This window comes from Gigantopelta aegis, chromosome 6, assembly GCF_016097555.1.
Source record: "Gigantopelta aegis isolate Gae_Host chromosome 6, Gae_host_genome, whole genome shotgun sequence".
NCBI classification, from domain to species: Eukaryota; Metazoa; Mollusca; class Gastropoda; order Neomphalida; family Peltospiridae; genus Gigantopelta; species Gigantopelta aegis.
Genome location: NC_054704.1, coordinates 13644583 through 13663232, shown reverse-complemented (window position 1 = coordinate 13663232; position 18650 = coordinate 13644583). Strand labels below are relative to the sequence as shown.

General features: G+C 38.4%; 1 protein-coding gene across 2 annotated transcripts in view; it reads right to left on the bottom strand.

Annotated features, from left to right (window-relative positions):
- The window catches only part of LOC121374167 (transforming growth factor-beta-induced protein ig-h3-like), a 30047-nt gene extending 12012 nt beyond the window's left edge, over positions 1–18035 (bottom strand). The window contains exons 1-5 of one of the 2 annotated variants that reach the window (XM_041501137.1): positions 17885–18035; positions 12746–13110; positions 2267–2374; positions 1601–1735; positions 1090–1184 (exon numbers count right to left, since the gene is read on the bottom strand). In XM_041501137.1, coding sequence (XP_041357071.1) covers positions 1090–1184; positions 1601–1735; positions 2267–2374; positions 12746–12966 — 559 coding nt within the window. In that variant the 5' untranslated portion in view covers positions 12967–13110; positions 17885–18035. Of the gene's footprint in view, positions 1–1089; positions 1185–1600; positions 1736–2266; positions 2375–12745; positions 13240–17884 lie in introns of those variants that run through there. The other variant, XM_041501138.1, reaches the window with a different exon arrangement.
- Between the last annotated feature and the right edge of the window lie 615 nt (positions 18036–18650).

Below are 18650 nucleotides of genomic sequence, written 5' to 3'. Positions count from 1 at the left end.
TCCTAGACCGACTGCGCATCAAGCGAGCGGTTTACCACTGGGTTACGTCCAGCCCCATGTGAAATGAAGACTAAAACACTTTACCTGCGACAAGGAACAGGAGCAACGAAAACGTTTGAAACTTGTGACTTGATGCTCCACGGTAATGACCCGGTTACCAGAGCCATACCTTCCAATAAAATAAAGACGTCCGAAATTGATGATTCTGTGACGTGTAAGTTACTGTGTGACATACAAGTTGACAACTGCGCGATTGCCGTAAATACGTTTAAGCTGGTTTTTAACGATATGTAAGAAATAGAATACTACATTCGTATCTGTTAAATATAACATTTATTATACCGCGGTGGAAGACATACCCATTTGACATTTATTGTCTCGTCATATTGTGGAATATGCCTTTTGAGAGATAATGATCTCTGATCAGGCCATTGACTGTGTCATACAGTACAACGCCGCATAGATCTTCATGCAAAAAGTGTGTGCATGGTTCTTTCGGTTGATATTTTTATATCGGAAAAATACTTGCTGTCAATTCTTATCATTACTGATAGCAGCATAATTTAACAAAATATATATTTTAATAAATTTGTTTAGCCTATAATATTGTTTGTGTAAACTTCATTGATAGGTGTGTGGCGTAGGTATGCAGTTTCATTGATAAATTAGCTAAATGAAAGTGACCACAACATGACGTCAGTTGGTAAGCGGTCTTTAGTCTGTGCATCTTCATGTCTTGTTTAGTTATTTTGGAAATCATTCTGTGCGAATCGTTTTCAGTGATGTGCGGTGTAATAAATAAAATACTATACTCCTTTCCTTGTGAGACCGTTTAAATTACAACTCGTGTGTTTTTAATCGCTCTCGCTCGTGATGTACGATTGAAAACACACTCGTTTTAATATAAACGGTCTCACACGGGAACTCGTTTAGTATTCTCTATTTATCTTACAATTCGTGGTTTATATACGTATCCCACTCGGTTTTGTTCATTGGAGAGTAATAGTAGTAGCATACATTTTTCAAACAACTCGTTATCCAAAAGCTCGCTCATGTAGTATTCACAGGTATTTTAAGAAATTATTTTACCTCTTGGACATCCGAATTCAATTTCTTTTCGTGTGTAACCATGACAACATTCAAACACTTCTGTTATCGTTTTCTCCCTATCACCAATTTTCGATCTAAACAGAAGAAAAGAAATTCACGTTCATTACAAATGGTCATGATATATGTTGTATTATTATTAATAATAATAATAATAAATACAAATATCTGCAGTTAATATATTATAGTTTTGTTGAACTCATTACATTTGTTACAATACTTTAAGTTAACTAATAGGTTATACAAAAAGTATGATTTACTTTATCATTTGCTCATTTTTAGGGTTTTGAGCATACTCATATACATTAGACGTCTGTTTTACATTTAATAAGAGAAAAAAATCACATGTAAATAAGCCATAGAAGTGAAACTATACACGCCCTTTTTAAAATCCTATATCCGCATTTAATTGTAAACAGACTTTAAAAGCACCAAAAAGATTTATTTTGTTAAGAAAAAAAAAAGGAAAAAGGAAAAGAAAACAAGCCGTTACTTTGTTATGCATTTGTACGCCGAATCGGTTTCATCGCACACTTTGCTCTGGAAGCTGAAATGGCGCGAAATGGTGCCAGCTGCAACATCGGTCAAGTTGGCCTCGCTCTCGGTTCGGCTTTTACAGATGTTGGGGCTGCAAAGAGTAGGATATTAAAATATTATTACATATACTTGGTAGTGTATTTTGAAACGTTATTCCATTTTGTGCATTTTTAAATATTATTCCCTGTAGTATTTTTGTTTAAGGTTATTCCCTGTAGTTTATTTTAAAGCCGGGTTATTCCCTGCAGAATAGTTTAAATTATTCCCTGTACTTTATTTAAAAACGCTATTCCCTGTAATGTATTCACAAATGATTTTACATGTAGTGGAAATCAACTATCATAGCATAAAACTTATATTAGTAAGTTATGAAAATCGTACTGTATTTTTCCCTCCTGCAGCAAAACTAAATAACTACAATTCAAATGTTCTTCGACGCCAATGATTGCCTTTTTTTACGAAACATTGAAGAGAATATTTTACTAACATAGCTAAACTATCAAATTTAAAACTATTTAACTAGCCTAATTCAAAATAAATTTGTGCCCGAGACTTCAGTACTAAATGAGATCAATGCAGTCGTGTACAACACGATGATCAATCAAATTAATATCAAACATACCCGTCCCACCAGTGCCTCTCTCGTTGACCGAAATTCCAGCCCATATCAAAGTTAAACCACCGGTTTTCAGGTGGCCCAAGTCCCATCCTGAAACGCCTGCTTGGTAGCCTGAAAAAATCAGGGTTAAGTATCACTATATGTGTCAGAATAGTTTATACTGTCCGTGCGAAAATAAGAAAACATAAAAAATAAATCAATTCCATAAACAATATACAAATCTGTGTTACTCAATGACATAAGGGCATAAACAAATGGCCTTTTATGACAGATACAGTTTGTATTTTAATAAATAGTATGGTAAAACAGTAATATGGCTTATTAAGTTAACAAGGTGGCATATGAAGATAGAGGCGGTTGCTTAATAAAGGTGGCTTCTTGATCAGGTTTGGTTTTAAATGTACAAACCGGACCGTAACAGAACTCTGATTAGTACAAAACCTTACTTCATGTTCTACGCATTCGCCGTTAACAAAAACTAGTCTGTCCCACGGTATAAGATAACAGGCGGTAGTAATTGTAGGAGCATAGATGGTGATATGATTCCAACTGACTACAAAAACACACTTCAAAACCAGATAACTCCCACCCCACCCCACGCCCCTCCCCCACCCCCACCCCCCGATAGGTGTTGGCAGGTGTATTTCGCAATGGTAGAGAGACCAGGGATGACAGGGGCACTATAAAAAAGACACAGACTTCACAATAAAGAGGGCAGAGGGTAAAAGTTTTTTATATTGTCTAAACTTTATAAAGGCTTATCCACAATAGTACAACCTCAACTGGTCAAAGGCTGTGGTATGTGCTTTCATGTCTGTGGGAAAGTACATATAAAAGAACCCTTTCTGCATTAGGAAACATGTAGCGGTTTTCCTCTGATCCTAATCGGTGGGCCCATTAGGCTATTTCTCGGTTCCAATCAGTTCATCACGACTGGTACATCAAACACCACGGTATGTGCTATCCTATCTGTGGGATGATGCATATAAAAATATCCCTTGCTAATAATGGAGAAATATAGCTGGTTTCCTCTCTAACACTATATGTCATAATTACCAAATGTTTGACATCCAATAACCGATGATTAATTAAACGTGCTCTAGTGGTGTCGTTAAATAAATCAAACGTTTAACAGTAGTACAAATCTGAATTTTTATAACAATGTTTACTGTTTAGTATATTATGGATAAAAGATATTTCTAGAATTTAGTTTATTAATGGTAATACACTTACATGTATTTTCATTTGGGATTTTGATTCTTTTGCAACGTAATTGAGAAACAAAAACAATAACCAAACTTTGAAGCCACATTTTTTGTTCATAAAAGATTCCTTTGTTCGTCCACCTCAGTGGATCCATTCAACTGATTGGTTTTTTTCTCGTTCCAGCCAGTGCACCACAACTCGTCAAAGGCCGTGGTATGTACTTTCCTGTCTGTGGGAAAGTGAATATAAAAGATCCCCTGCTGCATTAAGAAAATGTAGCAGGTTTCCTCTATTGACTACGAGTCAGAATTACCAAACGTTTGACATCTAATAGCCGATGATTAATATATCAATGTACTCTAGTGGTGTCGTTAAACAAAACAAACTTTCCTTTGTTCGTACACTATAGGCTTTTATTACACACATAAACAAATATTACAAAATGGCATTGGGATTCCTGCAAAACCCCAAGCCATCGTGTTATTGACTGAGCATATAAACACCGGGCCAATGAAATAACACTGTATTAGTTCATATGGAAACGTGATGTGTATACGTTGTGATGAGGCACACGTGTTGTTCACCCGACACTGTCCACGTCAACAGATCGCACGTGGGGCTAGTCACCAAGACCTGGTAGGCTGATCGAGGACCATCGGAAACATCACCCATTACTCGGGAAGTGCGCTTACCTTTGTTCCCAGTAACGTCGATTAACACAGGAAGTCTGTCACCGAACTTAACTTCGAACAACGAGCTAGAACAATTGCGGCTCGCCAACGAGCATGGCAATTGACCTTGAAGACTATCGGAAAGGGACTCGAGCTTTTAAAAGTGCAACCAGTGTGCAAGCGATATTCACTGATTAAGCATGGCATTGAAATTAACGTTTGATATTTGTTCACAAGAAGGTCATAACCATGCAGGCGCCAGTGTTGGCAATAAAACCATAATATACGACTTGGCTTCAGCGAACGCCAAGGTGGCAATAAAAGCAGCCGTAGTGCATTTTCAGATGTCCAATTTATTTTTAATTTATTTTTTATTAAGATATAGCAAGCAGAAATACAGCCATAATAAACGAGTATGATGTAGGACGTTGAAATGAGTGCTGTCATTTGTTAATCGAGAGTAGTGTAAGTAGTCATCTCTTCGACTGATTCTGTTTATGCTGTGAAATTTACTCGGATGCACAAATCACCCCCCCCCCCCCCCTCCCCTACAACAAACAAAACCCCTCAAAACAAACAATTAACAACAATAACAACACAAACAATCCCAAACATTTAATGCTTTTACATTATGCAATCGTCTCTTTCTTCCTCCCCAAAGTATTATTTCTTATTGCTCGAGAAGTTATTTTACACAAATATATATAATTTTAATGACAAATATGTCTTAATTTGTATCTTCTTTTGAATATGTCCTTAGTAGTGTTGTCTGTATAGATGCTCTAGTGGTTTCGTTAAAAACATACTTTAACTTTGTCTCTTTCAATAATAAAAAAGTCAATACGCTTATTTCCTATTCTAATTAAGAGTTGTGCTTTAAACTTCCTGCATTAAACTTCGATTTTTTAAAACAAGTAATGCCCATGAATTTTTTCTCTGTTCTTTTTTGTTTCATCGTCACTCGTTTGGCCGTTTGTGACAGTGAACTCTTTAATGATACATTTCACTCCTTGGAGAGCTTTATATGGGCATATTAATGAAAACGTTTGATTGCCTTTAATCATCGTAACTGGACAATCAACGACATGCCCTCAATACCATTTCTACAACCAAATCGGTCAACTCCATTCAACACCATGAGGGAGACCTTAATATAGGCATCGCCTGTGGTCAACCCCCCAACGTTAATACAAACGTTAATAAATATTGTTTAAAATAACTCCCTGATTTTAGACAACAGACAATCACAGTGTCAACGTACACCGTATTCGATATGTTTGTACCATGTTTGGGACCAACTCGTGTTTATAGACAATGTAACCAATTAATGATAATATAATTATCTGAACGAATCGCTATTCAGGATAAACTTCACGTTTCATTTACCTTGAAACATTCTGCAGATATTTGCGAAGCTAAATACCGGCAAGGTGTTTTAGAAAACAATTCAATACACCAAAAGTTTTGATAAATGAACTCAATGTTCACGGACTAATATTAACAAATACAACATGTACTGTGAAATGTGGACAGCATTTACATGTGGTATTTTGTAAGCAGTGATAATTTAGTAACATATCACGATGAAGCAGAACACACTCTGAAACCCAAATGAACATTAATACAGAGGTTATAACATGCATATATTAACGAGGTTAATACAGAGGTTATAACATGCATATATGAGGCAATGCTTTTGCCAGGATTTTCAGAGAGGGGCAGCAAATGTCGGCACATATTAAAATACAGGCATGGTCAGGCACACATGGGTGCGGCGAGTGGCCCATTGCCCACCCCTGCGTACGCCAATGGCCATGCATCCTATAATTATACAGCTGTATCCGTGATCCGTATATGTAATCCGAAACAATCACTTTCTATACAAATCTGTAGATTGCATTATACGTCTTCGCACACGTGTGTGCATCTATGCATTGTGTGTTCATTACCTACCCGTATAAGCATATACATTACATACAAATGGAATTTACGCCTTGTGCATCATAATGTTTGAATTAAGTAGCTCAAGGAGAAGCTTCCGAGCATTTTCTTCAAAGAGGATACCAACAAAACAACGTCACTGAAATCAGGCTGACGATAAAGGACCATGGTTGTCATTGCAGTTTCAAATACAAACTTATGAGGGAAAGACACTGTTTTGCGCAAGCAGAACCCAACACACTAGGTTAGGTAACATCCGTATTTAATTATTGAACATAAAATGACTGCGTCTACCAGGACGTCCAGAAGCAGACTGCCTTATTAGGTCCGCCCCGGATCGCAGATTCGACACTTGCAGTCCAAATAAATCGAAGTCTGACTGCTTTGCAAAATTAAAAATATTGATGTTTGTATTTTTTGTGGATTTTTTTTTTCTAGTGTGAAGTTTACTAAAACTCTCGTCGTTTCGTAACAAAATCAATTATAGGTACCAATGTGGCGGCAGCAGATTTACCCCCCCCCCCCCCCGCTCTTCCCATCTCTCTCACGCACACACGTACGCACGCACACACACACACACACACACAATGGAGATGGTGATACGAACAGTAGTATGCATTTTTTTTGTCATTTGCCAATAAAGACATTGTTTCTTGTTGGGTCCCAAGCCATGCTGACACCAACAGCAATGAAAAACAGAAGAAGAAGAAACAAAGATTTAACTGCAAAGTCGGCTTTCACTTTGCTCGAGTGGTTGTCACTTATACGATTTTAACTATAATATGTTTTTCTTGGTAAGATCACTGGAACTGTGCGGTGACGAACAAGCTTCATTCTGTCACGCCAGTCTTGGTAGAGTGGCAGTCGTCCTACGAGTGGTGTAGGAGGGATGAAATAGTCTTGTGTCTGTGACTGCAGACAATTTTTATCGGTAAAGTACATTTGTAATACATCATATTAATTTATTTACCCAGGATTATTATTATCTCTGTAAAACTAATAAAGCTGCAATGACTATTAGATACCTGTATTCAATTGTAAAGTAAGTAGTCAGTAAAATGTTCAAAATGATAACTTTTTTCTTTAGTTCCAATGTATTTAAAACTCCGTTTTAATACAGAAGATATGTACTTGTATTTCATTTTAAGCAATATAACTAATTTTCTTTTTCTGGCATTATAGAAAAGTTAAAATTCGTATGGTTATTGGACATAAAGTATGAAGGATTTCACGGGAAAAAAGAAACGTCACAGTGATTCATAAACCGATTCACTTTATGTCCAGTGGATAAAAAATTTGTTCGGTGACCTATGATTGTTTTTGGACATTCTATTAATATAATATGATGGATATATCTATATGTGAAAATTTCAAGGTGTAATGACTTTTAAACGGACAGACCCTAGTTTCAACCCGTGAAAATTAACACCACGTTTAGTTAATGTACAACCCTGTAACACATTTTAAAACAGTTACAAATGAGTAAAAAAAACGAGTCTGTGACTTTGAAATGGTGAAATACACTGTAAAAATAGACTAAAACTCGACTCCATAACTGTTACCTCTCAGACGCACGTACGTTTTTTAAAATATGAGAAAAGCATTCTGTGATATTAAAAACACCAGGATGACCAAAAACACTTCGAATGTACGGAAATGGGTAATCTAAACAATAAAATCTAAGTAAAGTATGATTTCAGTTATCAAAAAAGGGCTCTAATAGTCAAAAATATTCAAAGTTTTGACCGAACGGTAAGATTTTTCCCCATCGAGAGATCAAAGCATGGCATCCCAAACGATCAGAAATCTTAGGTACACCTTCAAACATACGGGACGATGGCGATATACTACGAATCGTTAGAGTGACTGGCACATAATAAACGCACCTTTAGGCTGCAGGCTGATTTTTGCCTGAATTAAACGAAAATGTCAGAATTTTGGTAACATTTATTCATTTTAGCATTACTGCCTTACAGCTATATAGAATTGCAAACGAATCACTAAGTATTTTTGCATGGATAACAACTAATATTGTGGGTAGAATAATGGAAATGCAATGTTAAAAGGTTTCAGGCAATGTCATTTTGCCCGAATATCTCGATTGTTTTTGCCCGAATTCGAGGATTTGTTCCAGCCCTAGCAGAGGCGGATCTGGGGGGGGGGGGGGGGGGAGCAGGGGCCCGGACCCCCTAAATTTTGCAATAGTTATAATTTTATTATATACTAATTTGATTTTTTTTGTACGATCCCCCTCCAAACCGCCCCCAAAGTTCCCTTGGTATTCCGCCTCATGTCATTGCCCCCCCCCCCCACACACACACACACCAAATGGATATTCTGGAACCGCCACTGCCTAGGTAGGGGGAGGGGGCAGTTGTCCCCTGCCTCTTAAGCTTGTGGTCTAGCACAGGAAGCACCAAGTCGATAAAATATATTAATTATGCAGTTCAGTTAAAAAAAACCCAAAAACTAATTACCGTTGCCTGGCGCAGTTAACATGCAGCAGAGCTAACCATTGTGTAAGTTCTGTTTGGAATGAATCCGTCTGGAATGGACGGATTCACGATTGCTAATTGCCAGTGATATCACCCAGCGTATTTCCTAGATAATCATTCAGATGTGATATATCAACTCAACGCTCGTGTCCTACTATTCGAATAGCTGGGATTGGTGTATGTTGTAAAAAACGTTTACGAATACACTGGTAATGCTCAGAGTGGTAGGACAATCAAGTATATTACAGCCCCAATCACCCCCGAAAACAAACAAAACAAACCCATCACTTCTTCAAAACTGGACTTGACAACTGTGCTCATGATAGGTGCCATGACAGGTGCGGACATCTGGTGTCGTCAGCTTTGACTGTGATTCGCATGCGCATGCCATCACAACTATCATTTGAGCTCTGTCTTGTGAACATTTAGATGTGTAAATCCAATATTGGGAGAGACAGTCTTCATAAAAACGAGACATCTAATTAAATAAGGTTAATGCTTTTAGCGTTCAGATTTCATGTTCGAAATGCAACCAAGGTTCTTAGCAAAGCCGGCGGACCCATTGTATTGTGTTTTTCCTGTCTCGACCAATGCCCCACGTCTGGAATATCAAAGCCCGTGTATTTGCTGCTTTGAATGTGGGAAAGTACATATAAAGCTAAAAGACCCCTTGTTTCTACTGGGGAAAATGTAAGAGCTTATCTCTGAAGATGATGTGTCAAAATTATCCAATGTTTCACATCCGATGTTTGTTGTTAAACAAAAACAAATTCCTAACTTAGGTTCCAAGAAGGTATTTAGACAATTCAGGACAGAGTTCATGGGCGGATCCAGGAAATATTTTTAGGGGGGGGACCAAAAAAGAAGGGCACATTGACTCGTCAAAAGGGCACCTTACTACAAGTTTTGATATTTACAATTAATATGAATTCCTACAGTTCTACGTCATAATATACTAGCAATAATGAAGTAAATTGGCGTCACTCGCGTTAGAACCTCAATGGGGCCCCATTGAGACTCAATAACACAGACACATATCTGCAAGCTTGCGCATGTACACGAAAATCTTGATTTCATTTATCTACAATATAATTATTGTTTACTTAAAAAAAAAATTCTACAAACAAAAAGGGCACTTGGACATTTTGAGGGCACTTGAAAATTTTTGGGGGGGGGACGCGTCCCCCTGGTCCCCCCCCCCTTGGATCCGCCCATGGAGTTTGATACGCTAGTATCACACACCCTATTCTTTTATTTGCGCTTCCCACAGGCAGGATAGCACAAACCATGGCTTTTGTTGAACCAGTTATGGATCACTGGTCGGTGCAAGTGGTTTACACCTACCCATTGAGACTTGCGGAGCACTCTCGATGAGCAGCTACAAGTATTTTTGCATGCACTTTCTCGCGAAAAAGACGGCACTTTTCGTTTATTCATTTATAGTTATTTTCGTGCTTATATCCATTTAAGGTTCAATCACGCTGTCCTGGGCACACACCTCTACTATCTGGACTGTCTGTTCAGGACAGAGGGTTAGTTGTTGGTGGTCAGTGAGAGAGAAGTCGGTGTAGTAGCTTTACACCTACAGACTGAGTCGTTAAACTCGCTTTAGGTGGGATCTGGTACCGGGAGGCGAACCCCAGTACCTACCAGCCTTATGTCCGGTGACGTAACCACTACGCCATTGAGAACGGTACAGGACGGCATCAAACACAGGATCTAATATACCAGTCTTTGATAGCATGCAGGGACAATGACACACAGACAAATAAACAGTGGACCTATTGAGTAAGCTAGATCTCATGAGCTGTCGTAACTCATGCGGATGCTCCGATAACGAGCTGTGTTTCCTTAACAATGCACTTCTGTGTGATTTCTCCAGATAAGAAGATTACATCTGCGTGATCCTCTAACTCGCAAGATGTTTCCTGACCTTCAGGGCCGGGATGCTGTGGCATATCCGTCAAACGAGCTGACGACAGATTACTTTCAGGCATGTTTCCCCAAGGGCGGTTACAGAAATCAAAAGATGCCCTTATGATTCATGATACAGTCGTTAGGGATTTAACCCAATTTAGCAGAAAAATGCGTGTTTAATTTGTTTTCACTGGAACACTCCATCCCCCTACCCCCACACCCCACATCGCTTGGTGAGATATGGATCTTCAAACACGCATAGATGATAACCCCTTCTCAAAATCAAAGATCCGTTTCTGTTGTAAATTGTATAGTTTCAAAGTTTCAAAAAACTTCAACTGTGTCTTTATACTTATGCAAAGAATAGAATTAATCAGTTTGGCTTCACTGACTAAAAATCCGTTAGTCCCCCACCCCAAACAATATCTGAAGGTGTCTCATCTCACCCTGCACCACTAACACAGGGTGTATAGTCCATGTGTTTGCCCCCCCCCCCCCCCCCCCCCCTCCTCCTCTCGCCAATACAAAATCTTGCTTTTGGATTTATTCATTTTTCAACATGCGGACGAAAATATTACCTGAGCGTTCCCGAATTCTAGAACAGCACTTCCCCAAATACTCGATGGCATAAACTGGGCTCATTATGGCTTGGTGCAATGACTGGACAATATAACTGTGTTACTGGACGTAGACCTACAACTCCTTGAACGTTTTTACCATGGAAACGTGAATATACATGCATATGTAGTTTTACTCATAAACGTGCGTTATTTTAACGATATCCCAGCACGCTTTCAATCAGTGACTATTTAGATGTGGGTGTGGGTAATTTCTGGCTTGCTTCCATCAGAGAACTGTTCAAGCACGCCTGTCGTGGGCACAACATCTGACTTCGCCAGAGAGTTCTGTCCATGACGGGGGGGGGGGGGGGGGGGGGCTATGACTTTAAATTTCGTTTAGTATTGGCTAATTGATAGATAACAAAATTAGATGACAAGCTTACACCTTATATAGCTTACACCTGTCTACAGAAAAGGTAGCACGTAAAACGGATTTCGATATATCAGTAGTGGAGCACTGCCTCCAAGCTTATAAAATTTAGAATCTAGACTCAATATTCTAATAATGCCTTGGGACTTTAACGTCATGGCAACGCCTACTAAAACCCAACATACATAGTACATACATAGTACATACATACATACATGCATGCATTCATATATACATACATACATACATACATGAAGGATGCAGGCGATTCGGTGCCAAATATAGGAGTCCCAGCAACGGCATGATACAATTTGTGAGGCCAGAAAGGATTTAATTATCCTCTGCGCTAGTGCGTTAACATTTATATATGTAATAGTCAAACCCGACATACATACAATATATAGATATTCATACATTAATACATACATACATACATACATGCATGTATGCACACACACTTACACACGTACATACATACATACAATACATACTAGCCAGTGTCAGGTCTGCCAACTGTTTCATGCACGTAAGCGGGATCGACGCGTAGATTGTAGGCACCATGCATATGCATGGGCGTACATAGGATTTTGAAAAGGGGGGTTCCAAAATAGATTGCAGAGATATTGGGCATATATTTCTATGTTGAGTTTTGAAAAGGGGGGTTCCAAAATAGATTGCAGAGATATTGGGCATATATTTCTATGATGAGTAAATATAATAATGTCAGATATCAATGTCAGATATATTAAATTATAAAAAAAAGCGATTTCGGGGGGGGGGGGGGGTTCGGTCGAACCCATCGAACCCCCCCCCCCCTATGTACGCCCATGATATGGTTGAGTTAAAGAGCATCTTTTTTATGGATGCCTCGATAGCTCAGAACGTATCGTGGCAAGTCTGCAAGTCGCGGGCGATTCGGTGCCACGGGTTCGAGTCCCAGCAGCGATATGAGACAATTTGTGAGGCGAGAAAGGATTTAATTATTCCCTAACGCCAGGGCGTTAATATCTATGTATGTAAACGTCAAACCCGACATACATACAAGATACAGTATATTCATACATCAATACATACATATATGCATACATACATTTTTATTTTATAATAAATAAATAAATAAATAAATAAATACATAAACAAAAAAACAAACAAATAAAACAAATAAAACAAATAAAACAAACAAACAAACAAACAAACAAACAAAACAAACAAACATAAAGAAAGAAAGAAAGAAAGAAAGAAAGAAAGAAAAAGAAATTTACCGTCTTGTAAACATTTGCCAAATATTTCTCCACTTCCTTGGATTGCCAAACTCGAAATCGAACGATACAGGTCTTCGCCATTCCTTGTTCCAGTCATTGACCATTTCATCCCTTTTCTTGTGTTTTTTCCTTTTATTCTTCTTACCTTTGTGACCTCCTTCTACCGCTGAGATCAGAATCACTACCGCCAACGTCAGCGCCAACAACAACTGCAACTTCATAGTTTCACTGACAAATCAAAGGTGTTGGCTTTTAAATGTTTTTTTTTAATATTTTGCGTTTCTGAACTCTTCCGAACAGCTCCAGTCAGTCTGCTTTTCGGCCGAGCCGTGAGCAGAAATGTCATGTACACGCGACAGCAGGAACTGAAAGAAATGGTAGTTTGTTATTGTTATTGCTGATATTTGTTTTTATTTCGAGAAATAATTCCTGATACGCGCCAGCCACTGCGCGAAGTGTTGGACTGTTCGGGAGGTATAAGCGGGCGATGTTCTCGAACCTTCTCACACAGGCTGTATGTATGTATGCGGTGTGAGATTGGCTTCCAGTTACTCTTTTTGTTACGCGTTCCAGGTCTAACAGAATGTCGCGCATGTCGTTTGATTGTCAGAGAAACCTCCTGAGGTTGCAGCCATGGTCAATACGCTACCAACCAACGATTAAGATTAGACATACATATTTAATGCATTTTTTTCTAAGAATACCTGCGCTTTTTATTCAACATTCAGTGTTTCTTTTCATTCATGCATTCCAACTCATTTTCGTGCTTATATCCAGTTAAGGTTCAAGGACGCTGTCCTGGGCACACACTTCAGCTATCTGGGCTATCAGGACAGTGAGTTAGTGGTTAGTTGTTATTGGTTAGTGACATGTTTCTGGATGGTTCTAATCTTTGTATTTTTTAATATCGTGATATACATAATTTATTTTCTTACCTACGAAATAATTGAGAGGTGAAATCCAAAGTGAGCTAGTACAAACATTAGGACGACCATAAACAATGCAGACACTGGTGTGTTCTAAATGTATTTAATGTATAATTTTATTTCTTAATTTATCGGAAACGTATTACAATGCCGGCAAAAATCTTAGGACAATTGTTCATTGTGATAATAAGTATTTGTGGAATGAAAAGACTATCCAATTCTGTTCAATCAGCAGCTTCTGGATCACCAGAAATGCGTTAAAGGAATGCTAAAGCAAGGCTTTTGGACTGGTGTGCATATTCAACGATACATAATGCACATTATTGCTTAATATCAACAAGTATAATCGTATAGTTAATTAATAAAACGGTTAAATGTGACAGCTATTATATATAACGGGCTCAGCAATTTTGTACCATCCCAATGAATACGTCCTCTGGCGAGCTGGTGGTTACGTAATACCTAACGTGTCACGTCAAGAATTAGTCTTCGAACTGAAGAAACAAAACATACCTGATTTTTGGGGATGCATCGCAATGTTCTGTAATAATATCTATCCCAGTAACACAGCAACGTGTATATGTGGTTTATTTTTCAATACAAAATAAACCATCATTGTCAAAGTGTTGAAATAACTGTATTATATTTTGTATATAAATTAACCCACGTACTGAAATAATAGTTGGAGTGTTTTCTTGCTTAATTGGTCTTTTTTTCCCGTGGCCAGTACCTGTGGTTCTTGATTGGCAGGCGTATATTTAGACGGTCCCTAGACACTGTGTCTAGACACACTAAAAAGACGTGCCTCTTTTATTAAGATCACAGGGTATTGTGTGATAACCTCAAATCGTAATGGACTTTACCAGCTTTATTACTGTAAGTAATTCTGTAAAAACTTTGATTAAGTAGACTTTCCCATCTAAAATCACAAAACTGACCAATTACGTAGTCCCAGAGAAAAGAAAATTATCACTTGGGTATCGTGAGTGGTCGTTTTTGCTCGAACGTATCCTACCAATAGGCCTAATAATATGCATTTTTTCTTTGGATTTTTTAAAAGAAAGAAATACTATAATTCCATTTCGTTATATTGATGCAAATTGAAATATATTTAGTTAAATAGTTTATTATACTATCAAGTCATTTATGTTGTTTTACAAGTCAGGTTGATGAAAGCGAAGCGCCTTGTCGTAAATTAGAGCATTTGTTTACACTGTGCATAATAGAGAAGTTGGACCTGAGCTGACGTCACTTCGCCCCAAGCTATACCACCGGACGTCACAAAAACGAAACAAAAAGGCTGCCCCCAGTTAGCAGGAATAATCACGGTTTTTTTTTATTAATTCTAAAACTGCGCGTTTTTCATTGTTACAGTGTCAGTATGTGTTGGTGGTCCGGGTATGTATCTTTTCAACACATAAGGCTCTTGTTGGAGTTTAGTCTACCTTTAAGATAACAATTAAGATACCAAAATAGCAAAAAGGTTTTATTTTAAATCATTTAAGTGAAAGATTAAGCTGCCTACTATTATTTTAAATCAAGTAACTGAACGAAAAATTAAGCTGCTTGATTAGAAAACTGCCATCCCCTCATCCTTAATTAGCCACACCTTTACGCTGAGTTGGTTTGAACCTCCAAAATAAAACTGTGAAATGAAAAACATGACAAACAACATTTCTTCAAAATCCAACCTGTCTAGAGGACAGGATGTCGCTCGGTGGTAGAGCGTTGGCTTAAGGTGCGGATTTGTCGTGGGATCGACAGTCCTCAGTGGACCTATAAGGAAGACACTGTCCCAGCCAGTACCGTACAACGTAGAACAAAGATCATAGTTCATACTACCATGCCTGTGGGGAAAGGGCATAAAGAACAACACCTTTACAGCTATTCGGTAGGAATACATTTTGTGTTTACAGCTATTCAGTAGGAATACATTTTGTGTTGGCAGTAGAATTACTCTCTCACTGTCTAGTTATAATTTATGTATTTTAGACACCAATCCAGACATCATAACCTCAGTGCACCACCATCAGTGGCTTCAAATTCATCTCTGACCCACCATCATTTTTGCTGGGTATCCAACATTAACCCACCATCATTTTGACTGGGTATTTCATGTTGACCCGCCATCATTTTCGCTGGGTATCCAACATTAACCCATCATTTCGACTGGGTATTTCATGTTGACCCGCCATCATTTTCGCTGAGTATCCCATATTAACCCATCAAGACTTTGGCCGGGTATCCCACAGTACGGGAGCCACGTCGATTTATCTTTAGGAGAGTCAGGAAGGTTTGAACATTGATTCTTATGTAACAATATGTGTAGATTTCTAATATGAATCTCTTACTTGCCTAAATATGTACGTTAATTGAAAATTTGCCTACTTTTAATGATACGTCAAAGCTAATGTGGTTTTTTTCCAATTCGCGGCTACCCAAAAACAACAGTCGACTAGACAGACACAAAATTTCAGTTATAGAGGAGATTAAACTCTTTAAACATTTTTTATGACACTTGATATCCAAACATTACATTTTGATTTGCCCGTCATCATTTTTGTTGGGCAGCCCTTATTGGCCTATCACCATTTTAGCTGGATAGAAACTGTATCAGAGATACCTGCCTACTATCACTGTATCCAGTACATAGCTGACGATTATATTTGGAATTTTGAACCACAGCATATCAAAATAAAACTACCTTTACAAACAATTGCCGTACCGATGAATCAAGCAATGTCACAAAGACTATGCCACTATTACCTTTAAAATGGGATCGGTCCACATCATGTGTAATACTGCAGACACCACGTGAAAGTGGTTTCAGGGCCTATATATAGGATTGAATATTATTGCGGAAGACTTAGTTGAGTCATTGCAGTCAAGATGTACAACCACGTACTACTTGTATATTATGAAGCTCTTTATGAGACTAACCTGGCCACTTTACTACTTGGGAAACCAAAAAAGTAAAGTTTGTTTTGTTTAACGACGCCACTAGAGCACTATTTGGGAAGCAAGCCAACCAAAGAAAAAACCAGCATAGTTGAAGTCTTGTACCAACAGAAATTAGACAGCCTAACATTTGACCAAGTTTTGGTAGAGTTAAAGAATCTCTGGAAAGATTTATTAAAATGTCTGTGCCACAGAAATGAAGCTTTCAGCATTGTTGATGCAAACTTAGCCTTCTTTCTGTCCCGGGACAAGCCCCTGGCTATCCAAAGACAAGCCCCGGGACGGACATGCTCGAAACTCTAGTGGTATATGAGTATGTAAACATTATTCGCACTCGCTTAGCCTTCTACAAGCATCTTTTGTGGGAATTGCACTTTAATGCTATTAGCTCAGTGATCCCATGTTGCTCTGCTTTGACAATCTTTATTATGGCACATACATACACACCAGCTTATTAAGCACATTACCTATCTTCCAGATAAGCACCCTGATGTGCATGAAACCTTCAGATTGGCAGCATCTTTGATCACTTGTCTGACAACAATATTTGTGGATGAGTTTCTATTAATCAAACCACTTACAGCTATGGAACATATATAAGGGACCACTATGTAAACCTCGGCCCTCACAAAAAACATTTTGTCCCACGGGTTGGAACTGCCTTATCTATACCTCTACCCATGGGCGTATGGGGACTCTTTGATTTAGGGGGGCTGGAGGGGATGATTTGCCCGAAATTTTACCAAGATAAAAACTGCCCAAATTTTCCCCACTGTTTTCCCACTGTTTTGCCCGAATTTACCCCCCCCCCCCCCCCCCCGGGTCGTACGCCCATGCCTCTACCTCACAACGATGATAGATTCTATTAATATATATATATATATATATATATATATATATATATATATATATATATATATATATATATATATGTAGCTTTACGCTTGGCGCACACCTACAGATTAACGGCGCGATAGTCTAATCGAGGCAAAACTGAAGATAGACGCATCTATGCCCTGAACACCTACCGATTATCACCGACGCGACTTTCGTGTGAGCGTTAAGATAAGATAAGATCAGATCAGAATTTATTTGCATAACAGTCGAGTATGGGCAGAGCAAATCGGTAGATTTGTGCCAATAGCATTACAGAAATATTTGGTCTAACGTCTTAGCTGAACAAAAGACCGTGTCGAAGCAAGCACTACGTTGTCGCATCTACTAATGTGATATATAAATCAACCACAATATTTACCTTTTTTCTTTTCTTATTTTATCCAAACAAATAACTGAAGGTACGTGTATGTTACTTCCATGTATGACTACAAACGTCCCGCCGTTATACGATGTATTCTTTGGACGGCGTCACTAAAAACTGAATGACTGTTATCCTTTGATAAACCTCAGAAAATGACGTCAATAGATGGGTTTATTGGCCAGTGACGTCAAAGTACTGTGCGCGGCCATGTTTAGAATCACGTGATCGGTCCGCCATTAAGGGAGAGAAACTTACACAATATTAATTAACATGTGAAGGCAATGCATCTGGGTGCATTTTCAGTATTTATTACCTTTTTAGTACATTTAGTACATGAAAGCAAAACCAGTATATCGGATAATTCAACTTCATTTAGAGATTGTAGATTCATATCAAAGTTGGTTTGCCAGCTTTACAGAAGGAGGGAGGTTCGAAAATAACTGAGGCTGCTGGGGGGAGGGGGTCCGGGGGGGGGGGGGGGAAATGTATTTCTAGCAGCCAAATGCTGCATTCTAGTGTATTTTGGAAGACAATTTAAAGATATATGAAATATGAGCACAAATATTTTTCGATTTTTGCCATTTTTAGTTTAAAAAAAAATATGATGGTTCAAAAGGGAGGGTTCGTACCCCCTGACCCCCCCCCCCCCCCCCCCGATGACGCCCTTGAAAGGGGTTCGTTTTGTAATTAACTAGTATATAGAACATTCTCTGACTAATCTGAGGCGCGTTTTCAGGGTAATTTAGTGTTGAATATTGTGGAT